Here is a 17,364-nt window from a genome sequence, read left to right on the forward strand (position 1 = left end):
TACTTCTACCTAGAAAGCATGTTTGGTGTCGCCACCATGTGTTCAGTTTGGTGATTGAGCACCAGATCGGGACCATTATTTTGTGTGGTTGAATGGTTTGGCGGAGTGTTAAAATTGAAAACAACATCAAACGTTTTATGCTTTGCAAATACTATTTCAAATATAAGCTAAACAGCATTTGTTCAGTTATTTTGAATAGAAGTGCAGGATTTGGAGAATTTTATTTGACTTTTTTTTTTTTACAGTTGACCAGTTAATATTTACATGTATATACGGTTGGTCAATATTCAATTACTGTTCTGAAAAATGTCTTTTTACACTAGCCACTGCCCGTGCCAGACACCCCGTCTTGTATCAATCAAGGGAGGCAGAACCACACCGGAAGATATCAGTTATATCATAGATATATATATCTATGGGTTATATAATATCGCCAAAACTATGCTTTATAATATTTCTGATATTATTAGTTACGCCCCCCCCCCCCCAATGATTTGCAGAGGCTGCCGTTATTGTAGGCAGGGGCAGTGTCTATAGTCGTCCGGATCGGATGAAAACCCTTGGCAACTGTAATTCTAATAAAAGTAGACCATAGAACAGCTGTCCAGGATAAATTTCCCCCATGGCACACTATATGGTGTAAATCTGTCTTCATTAGCCAAGTTGGTGTAGAAAAGTAGGACGATAAACCCCCATTTCATTTTGGTTTATTTTTGTCAAGAATACCGCTATCTATGAAATTCTGTATCACTTTATACAACTTGAATAACATTTTGATGGAACAAAAACTACCATAAAGTTAGTCAGGTCGGTTTAATGAAGGCATCAGAAAAAAAAAACTTTATCGCTATCCACATGAACAGATTATCCCAGTCTCCTTTAAAGGCTGTTACATCCGGTCAATATGAGGTTTCTAAATTTATATCTTTGAACCCTTTCAAGAAAAAGTTTATCATTATAAAGTGATATTTTTGTTAAAGCAATAATAGAAAACAGATTAACAGTATATAGATATTAATATTGACTTAATTGTAAAAAAAAAATAAAAAAATATTCTCCATATTCTTCACTTGTCTTCAAAAAAAGAAAAATTAACAAATTATGTTGTTTAGCTTATATTTGAAATAGTATTTGCCAACCATGTCACGTTTAATGTTATTTTCAATTTCAGCATCATTTTGGCGATTGTTCGTGACAAGGAGTAGGGTCGCCTGTCCAACCTCGTGGGTTTTCTCTGGGGTTTAACGTCCACTCGACACAAACTAGGTCATTTCAAGACTAACACATGGTTCAATTCTATTTCAATAATTTGCTTGCGCGTAGGGGTCTTTAGCAGTGGGAGGAAACTGGAGGACCCGGAGAAAACCGACAAGGTTGGACAGGCGACCCTACTCCTTGTCATGTACAACCGGGGAATCGAAACCACGACAGTTGACTCAGTGACAGACCTTATAATACAGCGCACATGTGCTAACCATCCAACCCCCCTCACCAAATGAGCACCAGTGGTGACACCAAATACTTCATAATGATGGTTGCTAGGCAGAAGTGTAAAAATTCTAAACCTTGTTAGTGAGCAGATATTCGCCCGTGTAACTGTTATCACTCGTCACTTCAGTCTGTTATATAGAAGGATGACTCGTGTTTTCCTTTTGTGTTCGTCACTTCCTTTTGTAGAAACCTTCATTACGCACCTATCGTAGCAATGATCTCTGTGTTAAAATTATATTTGGAACGTGTTAAACCAGTTCTATCACATATGTGATAATGACTGACACCAATATTGTCCTTTAGCTTTTAATATTTTTCGATAATCTTTTACAGAGCTACAAGAAGCTTTCACAATGCATTGTCAGGCAGATAATAAAGTAGCTTTAAATCAATTGGGTATGGTTATTAGATCTATTGGATGTAGTCCAACACAGACAGAATTAAACCAAATTATGAAAGATTTGGAGGGTCGAGGTTAGTAAGTTAGATATGTTGATGAAGGTGGTTTGATTCATTTTGAATTACCGGTAATGAATCTGTGTTTTTATGATTATGGTTTTGGTTGCAATAACTGATCAATTCTGTTTACTCTATATGAGAAATTTCATCTGTACTTTGCTGATGCTATGGCTATGACAAAAGTCACATTACACACGTGACATCACCTTTAGTTTCATCCAAACAAGTAGAAATGAATAAATTTTTGGTTTTGTTAATCTGTATGTACATATTATGTCTGTGCCCAGGGCCATGAAATAATTAATAAATTGTATCATTAATAAATGACAACATGGACAATGCTATTTCGCTCCAAGGACAACGTTCATGTGAACTCAACATTTATGATTATTCATTCTAATATTTGCCACATGAACAACACAGAATGCAGACATCTATTATTAGCTATGTTTGGCTGTGTTACTATTAAACTCCCAAATCTGTTAATACAATAAGACTACGATTTCTGCCATACAGAACAGAATTTGATCTCAAGGGATGAAATTGGAAAGATCTTTGGCAGCCTTAACTTAATTACTAGCATTATAACGTCTTGTTTTACAGTATGTTTTGATAAAATTTAAAAATTATTTTTAGGTATGAGAAGTTTAGAATTTAAACAAGTAGAAAGTATTGTTGAAAAACACACCTTCCCTAGTGAAACATCCGAAAGTTTAAAAGATGCCTTCCGAATATTTGATAAAGACGGTAATGGTTTTATTAATGCAGCGGAACTGCGACATGTTTTATGTAATTTGGGTGAAAAATTAACCGATGAAGAAGTAGATGAAATGATACGCGAGGCAGATTTAACAGGTGATGGACAAGTTAATTATGATGGTATGTTTATATTTTAGTTTATAATTCCAATACCCTTTATCAGAATTTGTGTGGGGCTGGGTGGTAGAGTGGTCAAGTGTGTGTGCTTTTGATCATAAGGTCTGTCATTGATTCAAGTGGCATGGTTTGATCCCAAGCTTGAACGTGACGAGGAGTAGGGTCACCTGCCCAACCTCTTGTGTTTCCTACAGGGCTTCCATTTCACAATTTTCACTTCCTTCCACTTCTAAAGACCCCTACCTGCAAAAGAATTATTGGAATGAAATTTGTATATGTTAGTTTGCGAAATTTAGACTACTCCTTAATTTTAACAATAATGTATGACCAATTATTTGCTTAAAGGTGTTGCTATGGTTATTATTGTCCCTTCCTTAAAATGGGTCTGTCTGTCCTGTCTGTCCATCACACTTTTTGGGACAGGATAATTCTACTTCTAATTGAGCTAAACTCGTTGTAGGTGTTTATTAGGCAAACACCTTGATAGAGTTTGAAGATGAGCATTTTCTGCTTAGGGTAAGCAGAGATAAGCAATTTGATTGGTTGATACTTTGGGACATGATAACTTTAGTTCTAATTAAGTGAGAGTGATGAAACTTGGTGTATAGTTTCATTACATCAATACCTTGACTAAGTTCGATAATGAGCATTTTCTGCTCAGGGCAAGCAGAGCGATAAGCAGTTTGATTGGTCGAGACTTTGAAACACAATAACACTCCTTCTAATTGAGCTAGGATGTTCAAACTTTAGGTGAATACATTGAAGGAGTTCGAAGATGAGCATTTTCTACTTAGGAAAAGCAGAAATAAGCAATTTGATTGGTTGGTACTTTTGGACAAGTAACTTTTGTTCTAATTAAGTGAGAGTGATGAAACTTGATGTATAGTTTCATCTTATCAATACCTTGACTTAGTTTGATAATGAGCATTTTGGCTCAGGGTAAGCAGAGTGATAAGCAATTTGATTGGTCAAGACTTTGGAGCTCGACAAATTTGATTCTAATTGAATTGTAGTGGTGAATATAATACCATCATTACATCAATACCAATGTGGCAAAGTAGAGACCTCAATCTGATTGATCGAGACTTTGGTACACAATGACTCTCCTTCTAATTGAGGTAGAATGTTCAAACTTGGTGTAGGTGTCTTATTAGGTGAATGCCTTGACAGAGGTCTATCATGCGCATTTTTCGCTAAGGCTAAACAGAGATAAGCAATTTGATTGGTTGAGACTTTGGTTCTAATTGGGTGAGAGCGATGAAACTCTGAGTATAGATTCATTATATCAATACCTTGAGTAAGTTCAATGATGAGAATTTTTTGCATGGGCTAAGTAGAATAAGCAATTTGATTGGTCAAGAGTCAATACTTTGGAACATAACAACTCTGCTTTTAATCGAGGTAGAATGTTTAAACTTGATGTAGATGTTCATTAGGTGAATGTCTTGATTAACATTTCCCGCTAAAGCTAAGCATTTTCATTGGTCGATGCTTTGGGACAAGATAACTTTTATTCTAACTTATGGAGAGTGATGAAACTTAATGTAGAATTTCACTACCAGGTACTTCCAAACCTTGACTGAGTTTGATGCTTAGATTAAGTATAAATAATCAGTTTGATTGCTGGATACTTTTGAAAAAGATAAATGTGCAATTAATTAATATGTGTCATATATTTATTTTGGGATTTCGGTGGGGGACATCAGATTTCTTTTGATTTATTTTTAAATGAAAAGAGAGGCTTTGTTTAGCTAGATATAAATATATATCTCAAATTTAAGCATCAAAGAAGTAAGTTAACTATCTTTAACACAAATACATTTTATTGGAATTTAAAAAAAAGAAGATTTAAATCTATTTTAGAAACACATGACAAGAGAACATTACAATTTTATTTTATTACTTTTTATTTAGTGACCCTTTATGAACATACAAACTTAAACAAAGAGGCTTTCCAAATAGATGTAGCTTGTAATCAAATATGAGTGCAAATTTAGCATTTAATCATTCAATAAATCAGTTAGATTAAAAGAAAATTAGACAATCCTGTTACACATTAATCTTAATCTCCAGGCGACAAGTGGCAAACCAAACAATGGCCTTCAAGTATCTCATCATTTTATGGTTACATAAAAAAAATATATATTTTGTTTTACAGTCCTCCCAGTTATACAATGTTTATAGACAACTATATGGATTGATTAAGAATTGTATATATTACTTGAAATCATTTGCAGTTATAACTATACTTTGAATTCATTTCTCAAAGTCATACAGTTAGAACTATTTTTTTTCATGTGATATTTTATAGAAATAACAATTCACACAGAAAACTCTTGTCATAGCGAATCAAAGAAAGATTATTTTGAATGCGATTTTGTATGTGCTACACGACAGAAAAATGAGGTTGTCTTTTTAATGTCTATAAATAAAATGATTTGATTTATATAGTCATAAAGTAATGGGTAATGGTAATTGATTACTTTCATTGTAATGGTAATGAATTAATTACATTACTAAAAATGAGAAAGTAATTGTAATGATTACATTTATAAAGTAATGACCCGAGCCCTGCAGCCAATACTAGGTTAGGTTTCCCTCACCCAGTTTCTCCATATAACTGTATGACAAAAATTCAAATTTTAAATATTTCTAGGAAAATAACTATTGAATATTTGAAGTATTTATTTTAGATTTAATGTTTTTTTCATGCATACATCAAAATTAAATAAAATATTATATGACACAAAGTTACTGTGAATGACAGACATGGCAACACCCTTAAATACAAATAAGACATAAGCTGCTTAAGGGTGGTATTTTTGTTTGAATTATTTAAGGTGACAAAGTTAGAACCACGAATAGAAGCAGAATAAAGCCAATAAAGTTGAATAGAATATTATATTATTGCAATTTTTGTTTCAGAGTTTGTTAAAGTACTTCTTGGTGGTTTTTAAGTCAATGTTCCATGGTCAAAGACAGATGTAAATGGTATTGAAATCTTTATATATAGATGTTTGTCATCCACTCATTCCTGCCTCTATATTTTGTAATATTGTCTTTTTAACAAATGGCTGTGTAATATACCTAATCACTTTTTTGAACATTATTTGTACTAAATATATTATGTTCTCAGATTTCTCTATAATAAACTGGTTTTCACCAAGCACCAAATATTCGTACATAATCACCCAATATGCTGTTCATAAAATTAGAACCATGTCTAAATATAGCCTTAATTCATGTTGTTGTATTATATGGTCACAGAAAATTATTGATGGGAATGCTTAAAACGGAATTATAAATAAGAATATTGATCAGCAGATTAGGAGGCATACCCTGACTTTTGCACAGCACCCCACTAATACTTATAAAAAAACTAGACTAATATCACATAATATATGTCATTAAAATTTAGAAAATTAATTCAATTCTTTGAGAAGTAGATTACACCTGATTCCTATTTGGTGCATCACCTATTAATTGTCTTAAACTGTTGCTGTACATTTCCATTAGACGAACAAGTGGTATGATTAAACACCATCTCAGGGATAAACAGCTGAGGTAGCCTCTAGAAATTTGGTAGCTTTCTATTGTGATTGTTAATTGAAAGTTAGAGGACAGAGTTTTGTTTGTTATTGCCATTACTTCTTGACAATCTGTGACTATCAATATTTGAATGATATTAATTCAATATTTTAGCAATTTGAATAAAATGAACTTAATCTTAACAACGATCAGTTATCTCAAAATTCATTTCATAAATGTCTTGTATTTCATTTGTGTCACATTCCAAAGATAAATTAAAATCCATTCTTAAATTGTTTGTGCATGGAATATTTCCATTATTTTGTTCTCATTTGATGATAATTCACCTACACACTTAGAAACTAGGTAGCTTTTGTTATTGTACATTGTACATTGGGCAGATATAAATCAGAATTGTTAGTTTGGGGATAGAAATTGGTTATTGACATATAATGAAGTATGGTATTAAAAATATAAATATTTTCATTTTCGTCTTTGGTTATTTACTTTCTAGAATAGTGTGGGTTATATAATGGATTGCCATGATTATGTAATATGAGTAATGTTACAAACTACTCGACCAAGGAATACCAGCTGTCTATTTTCTTTCATAATATATACTATTGGCTCTTCACTATAGCCACTTGTTTTACAGACATTTCTTCCATTCATACTGGAGCAATCTCAAAAGTTTAAACTGCTCCTTTTATATTATTTGATCATAAATTGCCGTCTACAAACTACATTTATCATCTGATGTTTTTGAAATTCATACATCTTATTTACATTAGTGAGACAAAGAATCCTGTTGAATTTCAGCAATAACATTCCAAGTTATTACCCTTGATAACTTTGTAGAATCTTGTTAATGACAAACGTCATTTAATCTGCTTGACATTAAGTATGAAAAACAAATCCTATCAAAGTTAGGGAGCCATGGTAGCTCATTGAAAAAGAATTGGCTCACTAACCTGGAAGTCCCTTGTTCCATCCTGGTGTTGAAAGAGAAAATTCGGAGGGATTTCCCGGCTTGGTTCCACATTGTCAGTGGTGCTGTATAGTCATTCGGGTGGGACGAAAAACCAAGGTCCTGTGAATCACTTCTAGAGTTACGGCCCATGCTCACTTTGTAGAAACATGTGAACGCTTTAACACTGAAAATCATGTTGATCTTAGGAATCCTTTTCATGTTAAGCCGAAAAGTCCCACAATAGTAAAACATATTAAATAATGACTGAAATATTCAATACACACACATAATGAATGGGCTATTTGCAGTCCAGGTTGAACTTAATTCTTTCCAGATGACAGTGAAGAAAACGCATTTATCAACTATCTGATTAAAATATAATTTTTAGAAGAAAATAAAAATGCTGATACACATATATGTTGTTGCCCTTAATAATATTGTTAATTTTCCTTTTGTTTACCTAAAGATGTCAAATACAAGAAGCTTTATGAATGGATCTGATGACTAAGCTGTTTCCTTGCCTAGCTACCTGTATATGACTAGTATACCCACCTTTAATCTGTAAATAACCCTAGTAACAGAAATATATGGTGATCTTAACATAATTCTAGGAAAGTGTTTATAGAATTTTAAACTCCATTATATTGAAATTGTTCAGATTGCGAAGAGAAATGTAGTTTAACATTTGCTGAACAGCATGCAAAGATAGGTAGTTTATTTTTCAAGGGAGGTAAATCTTCAATCACTGAACTTACATTCCAAGTAAACCAGATGAATTTATGTTTGTAACTCAAGTTATTCATGACTAGCCGAATACCAGGCTTTGCCCAGGGCCCAAATTCGATGGCCTGAAAATTTCACGTGGCTATGCTGGTTCATTTCAAAGCACATGTGAGGGTGGAGTGTGGTGTTATATATTTTGTCAGGGCAGTGGGTATTGTCATTTGATGAAAGGTCAGATTGTCATTCAAACAAAAACTCAACAAATGCAAGCAGCTGATAATGAATTTTCTTCACACCCTCATACTGAAAAAAAACTACAGCCCATTCAGGATTTATTATGCGATGTACTGCATATTGCTGGCATTCGATCAATGTTGTACTTTCACCAATTGACATGGATCAAGGGATTGTGTGGCCTGGCCAAGCATTTATTCAGAATGGTCCAATTTTTTTTCATTTGAGGCTTTTGATCCCAGTATCAATCCCAAAATTGAGGACACCCATTATTTGCACATTTATCTTTTTTGTAAAACATCAACCAATCAATGTGCTTATGAAAGATGCTCAGTATTGAAACTTAGTCACAGTATTAATTGCTGCAATGAAACTATACACCAAGTTTCATCACTCTTTACTCAATTAGAATCTGGGCAAATCAAATTGCTCGTCTATGCCTGGCCTCAGAGAAAAATGCTCATTATCAAGGAAAGATATTCACACAAGGAACATCTACACCAAAGGCAGGGGACAACTAAAACAATAGACAAGCCAGAAGAACTGAAAAAGATTCCCCTAATGTTTAGCATTGCAGATTATGCCAGGTCCCAAAGTTGACAATCCTGGTTTGGATTGTGCCGATCTTGCAGGACTAACAAGAAATCTGTATCATTTTTCTCAAACATGACTACATGTATGTTAAAAGAACCCCAACTTAAACATTATAAATTTGGCATGTAATTATCAAGATGGGATTATTAAAAAAAAATAATAATACAAATTCGAGATATCACATTAAGATTTTATTTCATCTGAAGAGAAGTGATTATGGATGTAAGCAAGTATACATGTAGAATAATATAGAATATTACATCAATAAGATATAGAAACCCACATCAACTCTTCTCAACATCAATACAAGTTTCTCTCATGGCTTGCCACACAATATCACCGTATCCCACAGTAACATTACCACTTTTCATACAATTGTTCATCTTTGGAAAATCTACACTTTGGAATCGGTAAACATAATCTTATAACCCCATTATCAATTTAGAAAAAAAAGACGATATTTGGTTTTTAAGTAGTAAGTTTGTGTTTTTGCCCATAGAAATGTAATTCCATGTTATTTTCTTCAGTTAAATAATACAATGTAATTTTCTTCAGTTGATTCAAGTTATTATGCTTCAAAAATGCCTTGTATAACACATTATGCAAAGGGCTCCTCATTCAATTATGTTAGATTGACAAGAATAATGAAACTGCGTAGATTTATTTAAGTAGCGTAACATAATTATCTAAACTGCTGGATTCTATATCCTTTAATGAAACAAGATGTGTCTAAAAATTTTCTTTGACTTGAACAATACCAAATAGATTGTGATGAAAATAGAATAAAATCTGTATTATTCTCCACAAATTTGCATACTAAGCATAGATATATCCACATTGGGAAGTTAATGTTGATTAAATAATAAATGATTTAAGAAATGTAGAACTTCATTTAATGCATATGCCATGGTATTTATATACACTTGATAAAGACATATTTAGATGGACAAACATATAAAATTGTTTAAAATGGATTTTCTGGTAGAAGTTTTAACAAAACATTACAAATGAAAAAAAATAAACACATTATCATTATACCTTTGAAAGACATCCTTGTTGCGAGTATCTGATATGTGTCAACAATGGATGTTTAAATTTATTTTTGACTTCATATTTAGAATCTACTAAGATAGATAAAACTAATTTTATCGAATCTGACCACAGATACATGAACAACAGAATTTAGAAACATCACGATAGGAATAGTGAAGTAAGAAAGTATCAAGAGGAGTGGAGGGGGGAAAAAGTGATTTTCATTTAGTTAGAAACATTCAAGATAAATGATGGGTATAAGATGTTTCATAAACAAATCATGACAGTCTTTTTAGAATGCCAAGTTGAAAAGACAATGTTAAAATAACAAGAATTATGTACATAGACAGACATACAACTTCATTGGCAAAGTTAATTTACAAAGGATGAAAAAACATACTGTACGACAGATGTTAACATAAGACAGCTACTTTGAGGTCATCATTGTCACGAATTCTGGAAAATAAAATAAAATTATGAAGCATGTTTGAAATCAAAGTTATGTGGGCAGAAACAAATACGGTAATAATGTCTGATCTCTGAGTAAGATAAACCTAACAAAAGCTGTACATCTGCCTTAGATAAACCCCTGCTAGATTTTTCTGGATTTTTCTTTTTCATCTTAATAAGTGACCCCTTTTTCAACAATATTTTTATCTTCCCAGGAGGTTTATATATTAAATAGGGTAATTAGAATTTATGAGAAACAATATCTAGGGTTTTAGTGTGATTGCATATACATTCAGTTTGAGGTGTGGACTGTAAAGGATTACTCAGGCAAGACAGATAGTGGATTTATTCTATGCTTAATCAATGTTGCTGATTGAAATGTTCATCTGCTGTGACATGATGAAAGGGATTTGTAGAATAAATTCCATCAACTTAACAGTCACACTATACAATATTCATGACGTAATAGATATAGTTAGTTGATACAAGTTATTTGATCTCAAGTATTTCGTGGACTTCTTTTACATATATAAATTATCAATGACCTACTCACTGATCCCTCACAGAATCCAAATATGGATATTGGGTTTTTCTCAGATCACAGTCACTAAACTCGAACAGATTCTCATTCAAGTCCATCAAATATTTTGACATTTCAGCACCAATTGTAAGGATTGACTTGAATTGGGTTAAGTTTAAAATCAAGACTTTGCTACTAGGTCACACAAAGTCTACAAGGAGTTCTATTGTATGCAGACTAACATTCTTTGTCAAGTTAGGAAAAAAGACCTTGTTCTACATGTACTTATTAGTACTAAGATGTATGGGCTTTTTATGACCCCTTCTGTATGATACCAGTTTGGTTCAGCCAACTGCAATATGAAACCTACATTCTGCCCTTGCACATATATTGCAAATGTCAACATATTCAAAATAACTTATTTCAAACCGAGTGGGAATTCCTGAAGCAAAGGTTACAAGCATTTTCAGCTCATCAACCATTGCTAGACCAACCATTATTAGGTTTTGGATAAGTTGTATCGAATATCTTGATTAGTTGGCCAGTGAACTTAGTAGACCAACTGCTATTAAGTGTGAAAGTTAGCGAACTGATAATGCTCGTTACGACTGCTTTTTGTACATGCAGAAATCAGTTTTTGACCCAACATTTTTCTAATTGTTCGTGAAAACATTGTTAAAATCAAATATTGAATATACCTTCATAATTAACTTGTCCATCACCATCTATATCAGCCTCTCGGATCATTTCATCAACTTCTTCATCAGTCAATTTTTCACCTAAATTTGTCATCACATGCCTTAATTCAGCTGCACTGATAAAACCATTACCATCTTTATCAAAAACCCTGAATGCTTCTCGAATTTCCTCCTCACTGTCTGTATCTTTCATTTTTCTAGCCATCATTGTTAAAAATTCAGGAAAATCAATGGTACCATTTCCTGGAACAGACAGTTATAATATAGGTGTCAATATCGGGTTCACAATCACAATTACCATGCCGAGAGCTAGACTATACAATATTAGACATATCTATTGATTATTGGATTGATATACGAGTTTTTATTAATTAACACAGTTAGACACTTATTAAACCAATAAGTCATTGACACAAAAGAATCAATTACTCTTTCATAAAGTGAAAATGGGTGTAAATGAAATCAATGCCATAGAATACCAGTAGAAAAGGGAAAAAACACAATTTTGTCTGTGATATATAAAACAGTTCACTATAATATTTTGTTTGCATCTAATAATGGCTGGTTTATAGAGTTTCTTAGACCATTACGGTATTATGCAATAACATTTTTAGTAGTTTGCATATGGGAAACATCTGCTATACATTACAAATAACTGTTAAATAAAAAATCAGAACTATACAGCCATGCAATAATGCATATGCCTCCAATTTCAATATTACTACAATGTAATAAATTGTGTCAGCTAATTTTGATATAGAGCAATGTGTCCGGCCAATTTAAAAGATAGGTTGCCAGGCATTGAAACATACGCCAACAGTAGCTAAATCCTCCAGGCGGTTGACAAGGGTTGTCGCATATTTATTCTTTTGTAGTAATTGGGAACAGATCAGATTATAATTTTTGTCATTTCATGGTTCACAAGGTTCTACAAACTTACTAATTTAAATAATGCATATAAATTTCATACAGATCGGATGATAACTTTTGTCATTCAAACGTTCACAAGGTTCACAAAGTAAAACAAGGACCATAACTCTAGAAATAATTGACGGAAATTGCTGAAATTCAATAGACCTCCGTTTCACAAATTTAAATGATGCATATAAATTTCATACATATAGGATGATAACTTTCATCAATCGAACATTAACAAGGTTGAACCAAGTGAAACAAGGGCCATAACTCTAGAAGTAATTATTGTAAATTGCTGAAATTCAATATGCTTCTTTGTTTTACTAATCTACATGTAAATGATGCATATAAATTTCATACAGATCAAAGTGAAACAAGGGCCATAACTCTTGACGTAATAAATGGAAATTGCTGAAATTAAATAAGATTCTTCTTTTTACTAATTTAAATGATGCATATAAATTTCATACAGATCGGCAGATAAATTTAGATGTTAGAGCATTCACAAGGTGCAACAAAGTAAAACAAGGGCCATAACTCTAGAAGTAATTAAGGGACATAGCTGAAATTCAGTAGGCTTCTTCGTTTCACTAATTTAAATATATGCATTATGTTACAGTCAATGTCTACAATCAGGCAATGTGTACAATGCCTTTGTAACCCTAACCCCCACCCCAAAATAACCCTAAACCTAACCCGGCAATGTACACATTGACTGGTATATTTCAGGCATTGTACACATTGCCTGATTGTAGACATTGACTGTCACACATAAATTTCAGAAAGATCGGATGATAACTTTTGGCGTTAGAGCGTTCACAAGGTTCAATAAAGTGAAACAAGGGCAATTACTCTAGAAGTAATAATGTAGACAACATAATAGCAATTTGAAAACAATTGGATGATAACTTTTGACTTTCGAGTCTTCACAAGAAATTGTGGACGACAGACGGGGGCGAAGGCTATATACGTCCACATTTCCATGTGGGCGTATAAAAATGGTTGATCTCTACATGTACACCAATTTTTCAAAAACTATAAAATATATTTGTGGATTGGAAAGGTAACTACATACCATCAGCATCAACTTCATTAATCATATCTTGTAATTCTGCTTCAGTTGGATTTTGCCCTAAAGATCTCATGACTGTACCTAATTCTTTAGTTGTAATAGTTCCATCACCATCTTTATCAAAAAGACTGAAAGCCTCTTTAAATTCTGAAAAAAGATAGTCATAGACATCACAGACAAGACCCAGATTTATTTGAGTCATTAATTACAATAAGAAATATGATATACCTGGTCAAACATGAACATGTTTAAACCTGGAGTTCTAAAATAAAAGAAATCGGATCTGTTTATTTGAATCATGTCAATACATGACGCACATAGACTTCGTCATAAGAAATCACAGTTTCTACAACTGTAAGCAGTAGACTGTATTCTACAGTCAATTTAACTCAATGATTGACATTAATTAAACTTTTTAGATATTAAAAAAGGTGAAACTCTTATTTCCCAAAGCGAACAATTAATAATTTAAAGAAAGGAAAATTTGGGCCTAACTAATTCAAAGTTATAACAGTCTCCTACTCCAAAGAAAATTCATGAACATTTCGAAATAAATACCTGCGATCTGTTCTTCTGTAAGTTGATCAGCCTGAAAGATAAATAGATACATTGAGTGTACAGATACATATATATAGGTTGTATAGGTAGAAGTAGAGCAGTATAATAATAAGAGTGGTATACATAGAGTCTAGTAGGCTAATTAAACCCAGCAGCTGTTCTATTACACAGGCTATGTTTTCGTTTATAATAAATGGAATGTTAACTTTATTGATTAGAGATGAAAACTTGTTTATTATAAGCTGATTTTATATGATAAATTATGAAAACTAGATTTAACATCTTCGACCTAACCTGTTATCATGTTCTTCTGAAAATTTGATGATGAAACACTTAAAAAAAACTTTTATATTATAGATGAAATGTTTAAAATGATCAAAATTCATGTGTGCGACCCCAGTATTTCACTACTGGTATGTACAGGACCATAATTAGCTTATATCATTTAGATGACTACGTTAAAATTGCTGGCGGGAAATGCGGAGAAGTAACTTTGTAGGCAAAATAACCCAGTCCAAAACATGGTGGATTTAAAACTGGCAGCAACATCTACATTTAAACCAGCACTTTTTAAACACACTGTATATTTGTCATCCTTTTTTTATTTACATGTGTGCAAATATTTGTAGTTGACTCTAAAATATGCTGAGAGCCCTACTGGTAAAGTTTGGTCTTTGTATCTGTTTAGTGTTATTGTTGTGGGTGTGGGGTTTTCCTGCAATTACTACTTTTTGACAATTTAAAATATGTGGATATTCATTATTTACAAGTTGTGATATATTAGATCAAGTAATTGTTTATAAAATTGCTAAAATCTAAAAAATAATTTTCAAAAAGAAATAAAATGGATATGTATAACCTTAAAGTTCAGCAGATTTTCAAGTGCACTGACGATTAATAAACGAAGATAAAATAGTTTGTAACTTTACTTGACAAATTAAATGACCCCAGAAGTTGTAGACTTTTGTTATCAGTTGGGTAGGCCCATAAACTTTTATACACCCTTGTACTTTTCATATCTGATTAGAAACAGACAAGTTTTATATGACTCACAAAATAAACTGAAAATATCAAATAGCTGTATTTAAGTTGTGTAATATATGCCTAACATTCATTAATATGGAATGTTAGGTATGAATGCAATAACTTACAGTTTATTGAAAATAAAATATGTATTTCATACAATGTAGGCCTACATAACAGTCTCTACCAGATAATACAATGTATGTCTATAATTATACCAAGTCAACCATAAAATACAGCATAATTGTAATAAAAGAATATTCATATTGTACTAGCACGCATTCAATATTTGCTATGTAATATATGGTTACCTAACTACTGTATTTATGAATAACAAATCAGTTAGCAACAATGTGTATTAATGGCCACTTGAAATATTTGAATTCTTGCCTGGCGACTACATGTAATGGCAGGTTATAAATCGGTTAATACGAACCATTTTGACATTTCTTAAATGTTACTTTTTTTAATTAGCCAAAATATGTTCTCAATAATGTTCATCAGCAATGGAACTTAACGGCATCGCGTGCTTTAAAAAAATGTTATTAGTCTAATAATTCAACCATTCGTATACGTAACAAGTTATCAGTTCTTTGATAACATTGACTCCATCATCATCACATGCATACTCTATCCTCTAGCCCATTCATGTAATTTATTGGAAGGAGCAAATCGCTTTACGGAAATATACGGAAAAGGTCGACGTTGTAATACTAATTGTCTAAAAAGTACGACGGCTACTTTGGATTCGTCATAGATAATATTCTATTATAGCTGAATAACCCAAAATGAATATAATTATATATTATAACCGGTATGAAAAGTTTGAATCCCCAGCATAATTTACCCCTAATTACACAATATGGATAGCCGACGGTAACATTTTTATCAGGTTTGGTCTATAACCCCCGAACACAAAATTACTTCACGTGTTCAACATAAAATCACCCCCAGCATCCATACAAACTAAAATCAGAAAATAAAAGATAGATTTGAATATCATTTCACTCACCATTTTAGATTGCTCTATTCAATTAAATTAACTCTTTTAACAAAATTCCTTTTCACCAACCAATCGCGCTTCTAAAGGCACGATTTTCTAAAGTAATATGGGATGACTGGTAACGGGTTTCAAAACTAGTGTTGACTTGGTTTAATTTTTCAAATAAAGAATAAACACCAAAAATTCTCCACGTTATTGTACCACCATGAACAATCTATATAGCCTACTATCAAGCTCGGAATCCCTCAGATCAGCTTGACTTACTATACAAGAGCCGGGCGCCAATTATTTTAACAGGAAATTTTGAAACGAATATTCTGATTGGCTGACGGGCACCTGCAATGCGACAGCTAGCAATGCGGCAAGACTAATGGTGGTCACAGTAGTGACTGGCGCGTTCATGGAAGCAGTACCAAGTTTTATCGATTGATTTGTTTATTACAATTTGCATTAGAGAACGCGACGAAGTCGACAATAAGAGCACATCGAGTAATTTCAATCAGTGAGCAGGATAACATTAGTCTAAGACCGGATTTGTGTTGGGCATTAAACTTCTATCTGTAGGTATTATTAAACTACGAGCAAGGCGTTGGACTGCGGGAGAGATAATACAGTAGGTTGAGCACGCTAAATCTAGCTGGGTTAACCTGTACACGTCAACCTATCCTATTTCGTCTTGTGTCAACAAATTTTTACTCTAGTACGCACATGTGGGATGGTTGTCATTGTGTGGCGCATGAGAATGTTTCAGACAAGCGAAACTTGGCCTAAAAAAATATTAAAACTGGCTGCGTAAAACCCGACCATATATATAACAATAAATTGAATTAAAACTAGAATAATTTAAGATTGTTGTGCCTCTTAACCACTTGCAGAAATATATGACACCAATTTTGATTTTCTTTCTCGAAGTGAAATTTAACTACACGTTTAGGCCACCCACCTATTTGGGCTGGTTGCTTTTTGTCACCAATAGCACATTATGAATTATGAACGTGTTACACGTGTCACATTAGCCATATCCATAATGTATCTCATACGACCCCTTCTCTAATAATTCCCTATGAAATATTCCGTAATGCACACCACCCCTTCTGTAACCGACCTCATTAAAATTTGACCAGAAGGTTTGAATATAATGTCAGATGCAGTGGCGTCGTGCCTGCCCCCCCCCCCCCCAAATTCTCAGTGAAATAAAAATATTTTTATTGATATTAA

General features: G+C 32.8%; 2 protein-coding genes across 2 annotated transcripts; one reads left to right on the forward strand and one right to left on the reverse strand.

The window, feature by feature from the left end:
• The first annotated feature begins 1,531 nt into the window (after positions 1–1,531).
• Positions 1,532–5,497, forward strand: LOC126822619 (calmodulin). Its single transcript, XM_056101018.1, has 4 exons — positions 1,532–1,568; positions 2,587–2,829; positions 5,138–5,205; positions 5,483–5,497. The coding sequence occupies exons 1-4, from the start codon at positions 1,532–1,534 to the stop codon at positions 5,495–5,497; spliced, it is 363 nt and encodes a 120-aa protein (XP_055956993.1).
• Positions 5,498–9,044: 3,547 nt separating this feature from the next.
• LOC126822618 (calmodulin) lies at positions 9,045–16,452 on the reverse strand. Its single transcript, XM_050551586.2, has 5 exons — positions 16,156–16,452; positions 14,121–14,151; positions 13,566–13,709; positions 11,576–11,818; positions 9,045–10,363 (listed from the first exon to the last, which is right to left on the reverse strand). The coding sequence occupies exons 1-5, from the start codon at positions 16,156–16,158 to the stop codon at positions 10,335–10,337; spliced, it is 450 nt and encodes a 149-aa protein (XP_050407543.1). The 5' UTR covers positions 16,159–16,452; the 3' UTR covers positions 9,045–10,334.
• Positions 16,453–17,364: the final 912 nt, after the last annotated feature.

Source organism: Patella vulgata, chromosome 5 (assembly GCF_932274485.2).
Source record: "Patella vulgata chromosome 5, xgPatVulg1.2, whole genome shotgun sequence".
NCBI classification, from domain to species: Eukaryota; Metazoa; Mollusca; class Gastropoda; family Patellidae; genus Patella; species Patella vulgata.

Coding starts and splice junctions, on each gene's coding strand:
- LOC126822618 (XM_050551586.2), bottom strand. Junction 13,710..14,120: donor TACAGAAGAACAGATCGCAG/GTATTTATTTCG, acceptor ATCTTTTTTCAG/AATTTAAAGAGGCTTTCAGT. Junction 10,364..11,575: donor TGGACAAGTTAATTATGAAG/GTATATTCAATA, acceptor TTTATTTTCCAG/AATTCGTGACAATGATGACC.
- LOC126822619 (XM_056101018.1), top strand. CDS start 1,532: ATGGTTGCTAGGCAGAAGTGTAAAAATTCTAAACCTT. Junction 1,569..2,586: donor GTGTAAAAATTCTAAACCTT/GTTAGTGAGCAG, acceptor AATTATTTTTAG/GTATGAGAAGTTTAGAATTT. Junction 2,830..5,137: donor TGGACAAGTTAATTATGATG/GTATGTTTATAT, acceptor GATATTTTATAG/AAATAACAATTCACACAGAA.